Source organism: Alligator mississippiensis, chromosome 5, assembly GCF_030867095.1.
Source record: "Alligator mississippiensis isolate rAllMis1 chromosome 5, rAllMis1, whole genome shotgun sequence".
NCBI lineage: Eukaryota > Metazoa > Chordata > Crocodylia > Alligatoridae > Alligator > Alligator mississippiensis.
Genome location: NC_081828.1, coordinates 176,111,910 through 176,124,514, shown reverse-complemented (window position 1 = coordinate 176,124,514; position 12,605 = coordinate 176,111,910). Strand labels below are relative to the sequence as shown.

General features: G+C 40.9%; 1 protein-coding gene across 9 annotated transcripts in view; it reads left to right on the top strand.

Moving 5' to 3' along the window:
* The first annotated feature begins 2,537 nt into the window (after positions 1–2,537).
* The window catches only part of AKAP9 (A-kinase anchoring protein 9), a 217,712-nt gene continuing 207,644 nt past the window's right edge, over positions 2,538–12,605 (top strand). For 6 of the 9 annotated variants that reach the window (XM_059729016.1, XM_059729012.1, XM_059729011.1 and 3 more), the window contains exons 1-2: positions 2,539–2,681; positions 9,782–9,834. In XM_059729016.1, coding sequence (XP_059584999.1) covers positions 2,588–2,681; positions 9,782–9,834 — 147 coding nt within the window. In that variant the 5' untranslated portion in view covers positions 2,539–2,587. Of the gene's footprint in view, positions 2,682–5,599; positions 5,809–9,219; positions 9,316–9,781; positions 9,835–12,605 lie in introns of those variants that run through there. The other 3 variants (XM_059729014.1, XM_059729013.1, XM_014603099.3) reach the window with 3 other exon arrangements.

Here is a 12,605-nt window from a genome sequence, read left to right as displayed (position 1 = left end):
AGGAGATGGCAGTGTAAGACAAACTGAAGTCATATTTTGGGAGCTGCAGTGCATTAAGCATATAACTGAATAGCACGCGTTCCCAACCTACTGTAATATTTAAGACTTCAAGGGGTAATAACTTTAAAGAGAAACTAAATTTAAACTGAATTTTTGGTGCACACCTATTTTTTTGACACGAAAAAAAAGCATGCGCTGCAGACCTGTACAAGGGAAGCTTAGTAGAATTTCTCTTCTAGTAGCAGCAGATTTACTTAACGATCAAGATTTGTAACTTGCAGGAGAGCTGTGTTGTTTTCTGACTGGTGACTGTTTTTAGGAGAACTTAATAAAGCAGGAGACAGTATTGGTAGCTCGTGGTGGTTGGTCTGTTACAAACACAGGATTTGTGTTGCAGTATTGTGTGTTATAATTAAGAGGCAAAAAAGTATCACTGACATAGGATACCACATTGATGCAGTTATGCATGACTAAAGATCAGTTTTTTCACAAGTGTTTTACCTGTCTTCCTTTAAAAGAAAATCTTTATTATTTGCATATCACTTTATCAGATGTAAACTGGATAATTTAATTACACGTTGTTCTTTTTTTTCTTCCCCCCCCCTTTTTTTGTTGCAGAAAGTAGACTTTACCTGCTGCTTACCCACAAAATATGTTCAAAATTGATCTGAGGATCAGATTTCTGTCTTGGAAAACAAAGACCTGACTCTAGTCCTTGGTTACTGAATTGGAAGTCTTTATTTCACAGATAAAGAATACAAGTATTAGCAACAACAAATAAAAATTCCCTACCCACCATCCCATAGTTTCAAAATCAAACCTGTTTTGGTTAACAGCGATTCACAGCTCTGTTGTATGCAAAGACTCCATCCATCTACGTAAGTTTGACATTGGTCCAGAACGCTCTTGTAGAGAATATGGGATGGAGAAGTAAGCCACTAGCATTCTGACCAGTGGTGACAGGTCTCTAAAATGTTTGTCAATAAGGTCTTGGGTAGCATGAAACAAGGAGCAGAGATGCTGGTATTGCCATCCATGTAGCTCCATCAAATTGCCTTTGTCTACGAAGTCATGAAGTAAATTAGTAAAAAAAAAAAACAATGTGTCTAGTGTTGTCATCATCATATTCACAATGGGGCCCAAGTATTTTCTTAAATCAGAGATTCAGAAAAGGCAAGGATTTTTTTTTCTTGATTGATTTTCATTTTATTGTAAAGAAAGCTTTACCTACCTTTACTGGACTAAAAGGATTAACAATGCATTAGGGTAAATCTTGTCCCTAGTGCTCAGTCCGACAACAGAACTCAGGGGTGGAGTAGCTTCAGTGGCTAGATCTGAACAGTATCTGATGCATATGCACAGTAATGGGTCCATTCCCTTAACTAACCTACCTACCTCTTTTCCTACCCATCCCTATATAGCTGTCTGGCACTGGCTTTGGGGAGCCTCTGTGATGATTCATAGGGTGTAGGAATGTGCACTTTCTTTACAAATTCTGCATACACATATACACATTGCCTGATGCTGACCCATTCAAGTTCTGCTTCACTTGAAACCCACTGTACCTGAGGAGGTGGGGAAAAATTAGCCACTAAGTACCCAGGCTAAGCCTCAGGTTCTTAACTGGATTTACAAGTTCTTCTGGGACCAATAGAGCATGGCATGTCAAGCCTTATCCTTTAAATAAAGGTAATAATACTAAAATGCATGGATTTTAGTGTGATGTAATGCTTTAGGACTAATTCTCATTATGAAAGTAATTAACTTCTACAAGATATTTTGGGACATCTTAAGACTTAAATAACTTGGGCTTATTAGCAACTGCAAAATTCAGTAAAAGAATCTCCATTCTAGGCACACGTTTTTCCAGATTTCTCAGTTGTGGCATCCTTTCTGATCCCTGGAGTTCCTCTTTACACATTCAAATGTAGAAATTCTAATCTACTGTGAAATATAATCTGCAGATATCTGAAGGGAGGCAGTGGGAACTGGTTGGTACCTACTCTGGTAAACTAATTTCATTCCCCAAACCTACGGAAAACACATGGACATTGCCTTAAAGGTTATAAGAACTTTCATATTATTCATCAAAGTTTCATATTCTATTTAAAATTAATAAAAATAAATAAAATTAATAATTACATACATACAAAAGATAGGAGGAAAATAATATTGCTTTTTCAGAAATCAAGTACGTACAACAAGCATAAATGAATAGTATTCTAAAAACTTAAAGGAAACTGGGACAATTATGCATAACTCAGAGTAAAATATAAGTTTCCTGTAATATCTCTGAATACGTCAAATGATTTGCTATAGAAATTGATCTTCAGCACTTAGCTGAATTAGCAAATGTCAATCAGGTGCTCTAGAGATAATTAATTAATTACTTGTATTCCTTTCAGGCTTGCTTAAATTACCTTGCCTAATATATTATGCCTCCAGAATAAATTATTCATCTCACTAAACTTGTTCAGCTGCAGACCTTATGCCTCTTTTCAACTACAGTATTTATAGTAAAGCAACAACCAGCTCATACCAACAATATTTGCCACTATAATTGAAGGATAAGATATAATAATGAAAAATGTCCAAAAAAAGATATGTGGCGCTTACAATCTGTCAAACTATAAGCTGCACAACTCCAGGATTCAGAATACAAAGACACTCCTCTTCAGGGGGTATGTATTATTGCAGTTTTACAAGAGGTCTGTGCTTCTCTAATTGTATGAGTTAGTGATTCTTTTAATCCCTTTTAAACTAAAGAGAAACATGGTGGGTGTTCAGAAAATGTGAAAAGCATTTATTTTAAGTTCACACATGCACCTTTAAGGTTTGTGAATGAGTATGCTTGTATATATGTATTGAATGAATGCATGCATAGAATGGGGGGGGGGGGGCGGCACATGTTCAGATGCAGACTGCAACAGTCTATAAAAACATTCAATAAAACTTATCTTGATTTACAGAACACTGTGAATATTTAATAACAATAATAAATAAAAAGAGTCATATGCAGGAAGGAGTAGTATAGTGCTTTTGTTGGATATAGCTTGTAAGAATGGTGTTAATTTACAACTAATGTAGAAGCATCAACACACTTTTGTGACTTCCCAAAAATTAAAATGTTATGTTTCCTTCCTTCCAGTCCAAACTGTTTCATAGGCTTAGATTGTTAATTGACTAAACAAAATATGTAAACAGATAAAAATAAAAATGTGGTTAGGAGACCTTGATCAACCACTATATTAATCACAAGCCACAATGTATGTTTTTAAACAAACCTTGTCATCTTATTCAAGGGGGGTAGAATGCTCAGTTTTCGCTCTTCAAACTATCTCATGTCCTAGCCACTCGGCTTCCCTAGCAGACTTTAACAATCAAGCCTCTAGTATTAATCCTGTCAGAAATTGTACTTCAATAAAAATTTGGAGGAAGAGAGTATGTGCAGAAGAAATGTTTATCATTTTAAATAGAATATTCTATGGTCAATAAGTCAAATACTGCCTGAGATTTCAAAGGCCTTGCACCTATGTACACCAGGACTGAATTTGGCCTTATTAATCTATCTAGCAGTTATCTTATTAGGCTTCTGAAATAACAAACTTTACACATATTACTTAAAATGCTTCCCTACTGCAACCATGGTGACAGTAGCCCACAGCATTCTGGGATCAGTATATACATCAGTGCAAAGTAATGCTCTGCTGAGCTGTGGAGCAGATAGTAAGGGACTGAAAGGGGTGAGGAAACAGAACTGGTGTAGCAGACTGGCAAGGGATGAGGTAAGGTATTTGTCAAGTTAACCTCTTATTCCGTGTTTATTCTCATGCCAAAATGGAAATCATTTTTATAGTTACTGCAACAATCTAATGCTGGGTGTCTATCCTGCTCACTGAATTTCACTGTAAAACCTCCACTAGTTTTTCAACAGAAGCAGGCCTTGATCAAATAGTGTTTTAGGGATAGTCTGTTCTCAAATATCTTATTTTTATATGATATCATTCACAATTCTGTTCAGTCTATTCTTTTAGGTGTAGGCTTTGTACAGCACATCTCAGTGTAACAATAGAAGGGTGGGACTGCATCCATCAGAGGCAGGGAGCTAGCATGCTGCTAACTGACTGATACATTCATTTATATGTGTACACTCACATTTTTCAGCGCAAACCTAAAATAGGAGAGTTGTCATATTGGATGGCAGGAAAACGTTCTGATTTGCAGGGGGGGCATAGTCTTACAAGGCAGTCGGTTCTGAAACAGTCGTGTAGTTCATTTAGGATCTTTTTCCTTCAATATTTTATTTACTATACAACCCATGTATAGTTGGATTCACAAACTATAGCCTGGTATTAAGCTATCTGTCTCTGGTAAGTCATCACAGTATCTCGGCATTTAGCTTTAGGCTTCAGTGACAAATGTATCTGTTTAGTTCAGGGGTTAGCAATTGATGGCCCCTGGACCCAATACAGCCCATAAAGAGACTGTATCTAGCCAATAAAGCTGGGATAGTGGTAGGAGGAATTGGCAGCATTCAGCAGTAGAATAATTGGTCGCACACGACAGCAGCTAGATCCAAAAAACACCTTTTGACTAAGCTCTGTTAATTCAACCAGACACTGCTAAAAGGCTGACCTCTGATCTAGTTCCTTGAAATTCTAGAACTTCTGCGATTCATTCGTGCAACTGAGCAAGGATACACTCCACAATTGTAACTTTCCACCTGAAGTCCTTTCAGACTCTGACTACAGCAGGCTGTAGCAGAGGTGAGATCATCCTATTTTCCTTTGGTTTCTAGCTGGCAAGTAAAACTTCATCTCCACCCTCTGGCATTCCAATTTTTTAAGGTGTACCAGGGAAAACTTCACAAACCAGCAAATAGAAGGCAGGCTGGAGGCAATGAGGAGGGAGAGATCAATTGTTAGGCAAAGTTGTGTGTCCTGATGTCCATAAGGAAAGAGATTAATGCTGTTGCTTTGCACAGAACCCCTTAAGGATAGTCAGCTTTGATAGTCAAAGTTAGTTTTAATGATGTTTATAATAACTGTTGCTTTGTTTTTAAAAATAAATAAATGATTGAAGTGCTGATTTACATTTACTTACGTTGGTCAGGGAATCTCGGATCTAGATTTTAAAATTTGTTTTTATGCTAAAAGTTTAAAGCAATTTACTCATTTGTCTACGGCGTGTACTCAAGAAAGACTAGTAAATGAACCAGGATTATTAAATATTGATGAACTGAGGGTTGACCCTTAATCAAGCAGTGTCTTAAATTAGCCAGTACTGATCGTCTTTCATCTGGGAATAAAAATATTTCTACAGATCAAACTTTAAGTGGCTAAATGGCTAACTGAGTTGTAAACCTACAGACCAGCTGACTTAGTATGAAGTTATATGAATTTCCACTCTATAATTAAAGCAAGAGATGCGCTCTTCTGTTCCTATAAAATTGCAAAGGTTCTCTTCCCATCCCCATACACACACTACTGTATTAGCATTAACTTGCAAGATTTAGGAGGGAAAATTGAATGATTAAGTGTTATCTCTTTAAAAGGAGGGCAGCACACCTCTTATTGAACCAACTGCATGGTTAGGATAGATTGTAGACTTGGGTATCACAGTACCCTTCCTAGGGTGTCTAGAAGAGAAGCAGGCACTGCAGTTAAATAGCAGATGGAACAGGACAGTAAATAGCAGTGTAAAACAGGACACAATGGAAAATGTAAGGTAGCTAACAAAAAAAGAGATGTTAAGAACCTGATGAGTGGATGAACAGCATTGTTCAGGAGGGTCATTATCACCTGTGAAGTAAGTGAGATTAGTGAATATCAAACAGGTTATAATGGATTATAAAGTCACTGTCTATGTTAAGCCCCTGGTTCTTCTTGTCCAATTGTTCTCAGGCATGTCTTTTAATGGAAATGTACAAAAAACCTTTAAGTACTGTACAAAAACTGTGACGTCAGACAGGGAATGATTATTCTTTAAAAATCTTCTCTCTTACCTGTGTTCTAGTGTCTATGTCCTTTATCTTTCTTTGGTGATCGTTCATTTGGTGCATGGCACTCTTTGTTCTGGTTTCACCCATGTAGTTCTTGTGAGGGCATTTGGTGCACTGGATGAGGGAGGACCCTTGGATTCTGCTGGTTTTACTATGGGGAGTATTGATTCTTTGACAATAGAAATTAGTTCAGAGGTCTTGGATTTACTTTTGTGGCAGGGCTGGGTCCCATTAGGTGCCTGTTAATCAATAGGGAGTTTGCTTGTGATGAACTTGGAACCAGTGTTCTCTGCTGCAGTGTGCTTACTGGGTAATGACAGTTTTTTCATTTTGGCAAGATCAGTGTTGCATGTATTTTCCTCAGAGCAGATGTGTGTATCTGAAGGCCTGACTAGATTACAGCTTTTTGGTGTGTTTGAGATGATTGCTGGTTTTGTGGATGTAAATGTGGCAGTCCATGGGTTTTCTGTATACAGTGGATTGTAGGTTGCCATTCTGGGTGTAGATCACAATATCTAGAAAGCTGATATTAGTGTAAGAGAGAATTTGACTGAAAAGTGGTAGTCAATAAACCTGTGGTGGAAGTCAATAAGTGAGTCCAGCTGTTCTGTCTAGATGATTAAAATGTCAGAAATGTAATGAGAATATAGTGCAGGTTCAGTGAAATTTTCTAAAAATTCTTCTTCCAAGTAGAATTTAATCAAATTGACATACTGTGCATACAATAGGTTGGGTTCATGTGCAACTCCTTTAATACATGGCTGTAAAACTCCAACTGGGGAAAATGAAGCCTATCATTTCTTAACAATCATTCATGGTATCATTTAATTATAGGACTTGGGGGTCCATAATTATCTTAATGCAATATTTAGTGATTGAGAAATTACTGTTACAATGTAATGCATGTGTGATGAATTAACAAAACCTGGCTACTATTTCAATGGCCTTAAACTCTGTCTACCAAAGAGCAACATAATTTACATGGATGATATGACTTGCTCATTCTTGGGGTTAGATCCAAAACCTATTGAAGAAAGCCATTCAATTTTCTGCAGTTTTGAGTTGAAGGGTTTTTGTTTTGGGTTTTTGTTTTTACTGATCCTAGAACATAATTTTAGGGACTCTCTAAAACTCTACTTTTATTTTTATGGGAAAAACTTCAACTTTTACTTACAAATTATTTGTTACCTTCCTTAACTTTTTTCCAGCACAGCCAGTGAATAGATGCTAGAATTTGTCTGCTTCATGAATGAGCTGCTAGCTAATTGTTACCTTCAGGCAACCCTTTATTTTCTTTACAGGCTAACTTGAAACACAATTCAATTTATGAACTTGTGCACCTGTGTAAAGGTAGCTGACTTGTGTATCTACATAAACCCAAACACACCCTATGCCTGTTTGGGATTAAAAATTGATTTAAAAAATTTATATAAAAATTATTCTTTCTTTTAAAATCATGAGACGACCATAAGAGTTTTTTTACATGCACAGATTTGGTTTAGCTTGAATGTAAAACTTGGTTGAAAGAGTAAGAGGCCCACGAGTTTTCTTCCCAGTCCTGTTCCATAACACCTTGCAAAATGTATTTCACTTAACATTTGAGTACTGCTGGCCCTACACTTGACATTTGAAAATTAAACAAATGCGCAAGCCCTCTTTCCATGCCCCCTCCACCCCCAGTCCTGCAAATAAAATTCCAAGTAATCCAGAACTTCAGAAAAGGCCGAGTTCTGAAAATAAGTGAAAGGAAAATCTTATTTTATCTACACTTATGTGATCCATTCATGTAGCTTCCACTAGCAAGGCCTAATGGCTCAAACATGAAGGTTGAGAACCCATGACTTTTAATCTTATTTTTCTACTGGTTTAATAGTCTTGTCTGCATGGAACAGACTAAAGTATTCCATTCTCTCTTCTTCTCCAGGGGAAGAAATGAGGTGAAGCAGAAATATGGCCCATAAATATCTTTACTATTATGTCATCTAATCCATTTACAGCAGATCTGGCTGAAAGATCTGGTTTCCAGTCTTCTTTGAGTGCCAGCATTGTTGGAAATGCTTCAGTGCTGGAGTAAAGGTGGATATTAAAACAACCAGACAAATTGGACCCAACCCCTTTCCCCTCCAAAAAAACAACTAGTATGTAGACAGGATGCCATATACTTCAGAGAAAACTGAACTGGGTCACAAACAGTATTTATGTTTCATAGTAATTATCTATATTGTACTGAGATTTTGAATGAATGCTACTTTTTAGTAGAAAACACTGTGAACTGAAATATTATAATTAAAAAAGAACACTACTTCTTGGGTGGAAGATGTAAGCAGTACAACCCCCCCCCCCGAACAACCCAGCATAACTGAAATGTAATACCTCAGTAGAGGTTATAAATAGTACTCTTAATCAACATACGAGTTGCATGCACCCAGCTATTTTAAAATAGTTACTTTAGTCAGCAGAAAGTATTTAATTGACATGCATGTCAGCAGCCCCTTTTCTTTAACAGAACAAAGAAAGGATGCACAATCTAATCGGGTGCTACTGCATGCGGTGATGCATTTTTCTGAAGTGGTAATTGACAGTTAAGACAGCATAAACAGCAGCTGACTGAATCAAAGTAATTTTATTTGATTTTCACTGGGTGCCTTATTTGACATCCCTTGTTGCTAAAAACACCCCAGAATATAATTTGGGACATGGCCTGGCCATATAACTAATTTAAATGTAACCTGTAGATATCCCACGCTGTGGACATCATTTACAATTCTGGTTTCTATGGCCAGCAATATGTTTCCTGTTTCTTTTTGCCACGGGTTGGGGGGGTGAGTGCATGTTAGGAGTGAGGTACCTTTAGCATATAGTGCTTATTTAGTATTTGCAACTTGAATACTAAAAATCATTACTGGTTGGCTTTTCAATCAAACCTGCTCCTTAACAGAGAGGGATACATTGTTCTTCATGCCTTTTGAAAACAACTGAAATCAAAAGAAAATGGTACACCAGGGCCCGACTCCCAAGTTCAGTCAGTAAACATTAATTTGCTCTTTTTTTAATCCCCAAATTTTAAAACAAACGCAACTCAAATATCAACTATAAGTCGGTACTGAATGCACAGTGCGGGCACAGGGATGCCGCCGGAGGCCAGGAACAAAGGAAAGAGCCGCGCGGGGGCAGGTGGGAGGCAGGGCTTGCTCGAGCCTGGGGACGGGATGGGCTGCGAGCAACCTTCGAGCACGTAAGGGGGGAGCTATTGTTCTCCGCGGCTCGTGAGCAAGGGGCAGAGGAGATCAGCTCACTTGGCAGCAGAGACGCAGGTTGGATGTCAATGTTTCCGAGGGGGGTGCCCTTCAGTAGGGGCGGGGCTGAGGCTCTGCCCCGGTCCAGCGCAGGCGAGGGACGCCAGATGTGCTAGGACAGGAGCAGGTGTGAGGCGGGGAAGCGGAGCGGAGCTGCCCGGCCGCCTTCAGCCCCTAGCTCGGAGCACGGGAGCAGCCGTGCGCCCTTTCCCTCGGGCACAGAAAAGGCCCGGTGGCTGGGGGCGGGGCCGGGCTACAAGCCCTGCTCTCCTCCCGCGGGGCCGGGGCCGGGGCGCACCTGGCCGGGCCGGGGGGCGGGGCTGGCCGGGGGGCGGGGCAGGGCCGCGGGGACGTCACTTTCCGCGGCCGCGGGTTACGTGGAGAGGAAGATGGCGGCGCCGGCGGAGGCGCCGCGGTAGAGGCAGAGGCGGAGCGCGTGGCCGGTGTTGCCCCCCTCCCAGGTAACGCTGTGCTCTCCCCGCAGAGGCGATGGCGGACGAGGAGCGGCTGAAGAAGCTGGAGGCCGGGAAAGCCAAGGTAGGCGGCGGTGGCGGCAGGGGGAGGAGTCGGGGAGCCCCCCGGCAGCACGAGCGGAGCCGGCGCGGCGCTTCGGTGTATGTGTGTGTGTGTGTGTGTGTGTGAGAGAGAGAGAGAGATCGCGGGGGGTCCGCGGAACAGACCCGCCGGGCGGGGGGGGGGCGCGGCCGCCGTGACAGCTGGCGGTGGAAGGCGCATGCGCGGGCGGCGCCACAGGTGGCAGCCCGGGGGTGGCGGGCTCATAGGCCGGCGGCGCGGGACAAGCGTGAGGCCTGGTGCCCGGGGGCGGGGACGTGCTCGCACCTCCTTCTGCAGCCAAAAAAAAGCAAGACCTCAGAGCTGACACTTCCCAGAAGGCAGAGCAGGATGGCCACCACTAGCCACTGCCTTTGTCAGCACAGCAGCTCCACTTGGTCTCTGGATGCTGTCAGGGGCTGTGTCTCTCCTGCTGAGACTTTCCGTTTATTTAGATCAGGGGTGTCTAAGCTGCAGCCTGTGGACTGTGTTGTTGGACACATGGGCCAGGAATTTGGGTGTGGAGCCAGCGGGGCAGGGCTTGCCACTAAATTCCAGGGTCAGGATGGCCCCTGGGGCCCTGTTCTGGGGGAGGGGGGGGTGACAGCTGCGTTAATCCCCACAGCTCCCTGAGTCAAGGGAGCTGCAGGTGCCTGGCTTCCAAGAAGTTTGAGAGCCCCTGCACGAGAGAGAGCAGGCGAGGTGGTGTCCAGTGCAGTCCTGCTTGCATGAATGTCTCCCAGAGACAGGCTGTAAACATTCTCAGTACTCTTGGTTGGTTGTTGTTATTTGTGTCTGTTTCAAAAGGAGTAATTGGACAGGGGCCTGCTCTGTGCAAAGCTGGACACTTACAAAAGGTCTGTCTCTCTAGAGGATCTAACACTGTCTCTGTCTACAAGGCACAGCCTTGTCCACGTTAAACCTAGCTCAAACTAAGCTGGTTCACATACTAACACTAATATAGGGTATTTATACACATGTTCTGGGAGGCACTTTAATTAGAGTGGCTCCAAGAGCTGCTCTTAATAAAGCACCCGAGTGTCTTGTGTATCAGTGTCCCCATGCTGAAAAATGGCAGTAGGGGTGCTTTAACTAAAGTTCATTTGAGGAGCTTTAATTAACAAGCCCTCACTGCCATTTTTCAGCGTGAGGACGCTGATATACAAGATGAGGGAGTCTACTGGAGTGCAGTAATTATCAAGCTCTGACTTGCTGTAATTACAGTGCGTTGGAACAGCTTTGCTGCATGTGTACAAGCACCCATAGATGCAATCATGTGCTTCCCAGGCTAAGTTAGCCTGGCTGTGGAGCATGGCATTGCATCCTGTGTGCAGACAACTAAGTGTTGGGATCTAAACAAACAAGTAAACAGAAACTGTCAAGAGATTGGCCAAAGGAAGGGGATAATGGCATTTATGTATTTGTATGTATTTTTTGTTTCATACCTCTTTATTTATATAATTAAATAGTAGTAGGTTTGTTTCAGTTTGATATGACTACTTGAGGAAGGGATTTTAGATGTATAAGTAATGGTGTTTTGGTTATCTTGTGGCTTTGTTAGGGTGCAGACTCATTTATTTGTGGAAAAAACTCTCAAGCATGGGGCAATTTTCTCAATGAGAAATTTAATTATATTCCAACTTGTTAGTGGTTATTATAAGTTTGTTTTTTATTCACCATTGTTTAGGTTACAGTAATGTTAGGTGGCAAACATGAGTAACTTGTACAAACTTAATGTTCTGTATTTCCAAAACTTCTGCACAAGAATCTCACAAATGACAATGGCAATAGTCAGCAGTTTATTAAGATACTGTATTTAGAAATGTGCTTTAGTTTTCTTGATAAACAGTTAAAGCTGACATTTAATAGAAAACTTTTGTTGCTTAAAAATTATGGGAGTGAATTTGTTCTCTAAATAGAACCAGTGGACATCTTTATTGTTCATGCTGAACATTTTTGTAAGCTAATGTTAATAGGCGTCAAAAATATCTTTGCACAGCAGTGTCAATAATCCTTGTTCCTTATGAAAAGTGCTGTATACACAGCTGGAGGGGGTGGGGGTGAACCAGCAATCTTTAATTGGTGATGGACTACTATTTTGCTAAGTGGGGGGACAGCGTTTATCATTTTAGTATTTCTACTTCCTTGAAAGCTGCTTCTGTATACACTAACTTCCCCACCTCAGTTAAAAGTTGTTGCACTTTAAGTTTCTACTGTAACTATATATTACATAACTCCTTTACCAGTGTCATGGACCAGTTTAACAAGCTCTTGTATTTGACAGATCCCAATACCTGATCTGGTGCTCCCTCAAGAAAAGTCACCTGCTTTGGTGTTGGCTACTCTGTTACAACACTCTTGGCATACTTCATACATCATAATTTTGGAAAAAGCATGGTGAGGTCCTCAAATGCTAGGTTTAATGGGGCTTTGTTCATGGTTAATTTCCAGCAGATCTATTTTTGTTAGGGCTGCCAGAAAAGAAAGAGCAACACCTTGCCTTAGTACCATTTTAAGGCATGGGTTCCCAATATGAAAGAGACCCAAGATCCACCAGCCAGTGCTGAAACAAGGCAAGTGTAACGTGTCTGTGCATGTCTTAAATGTTCAAACTTCCAAATGGAGAGAACTCAAGTGGAAAAGCACAAACACACCAAAATTCAAATACATGATTATGATAAATTGCAAATGTGCTTGGATTCATGCTTGTGCTTAAGCTCAATCACCACAATCTCTGTTGTGATTAAATGTTAGGT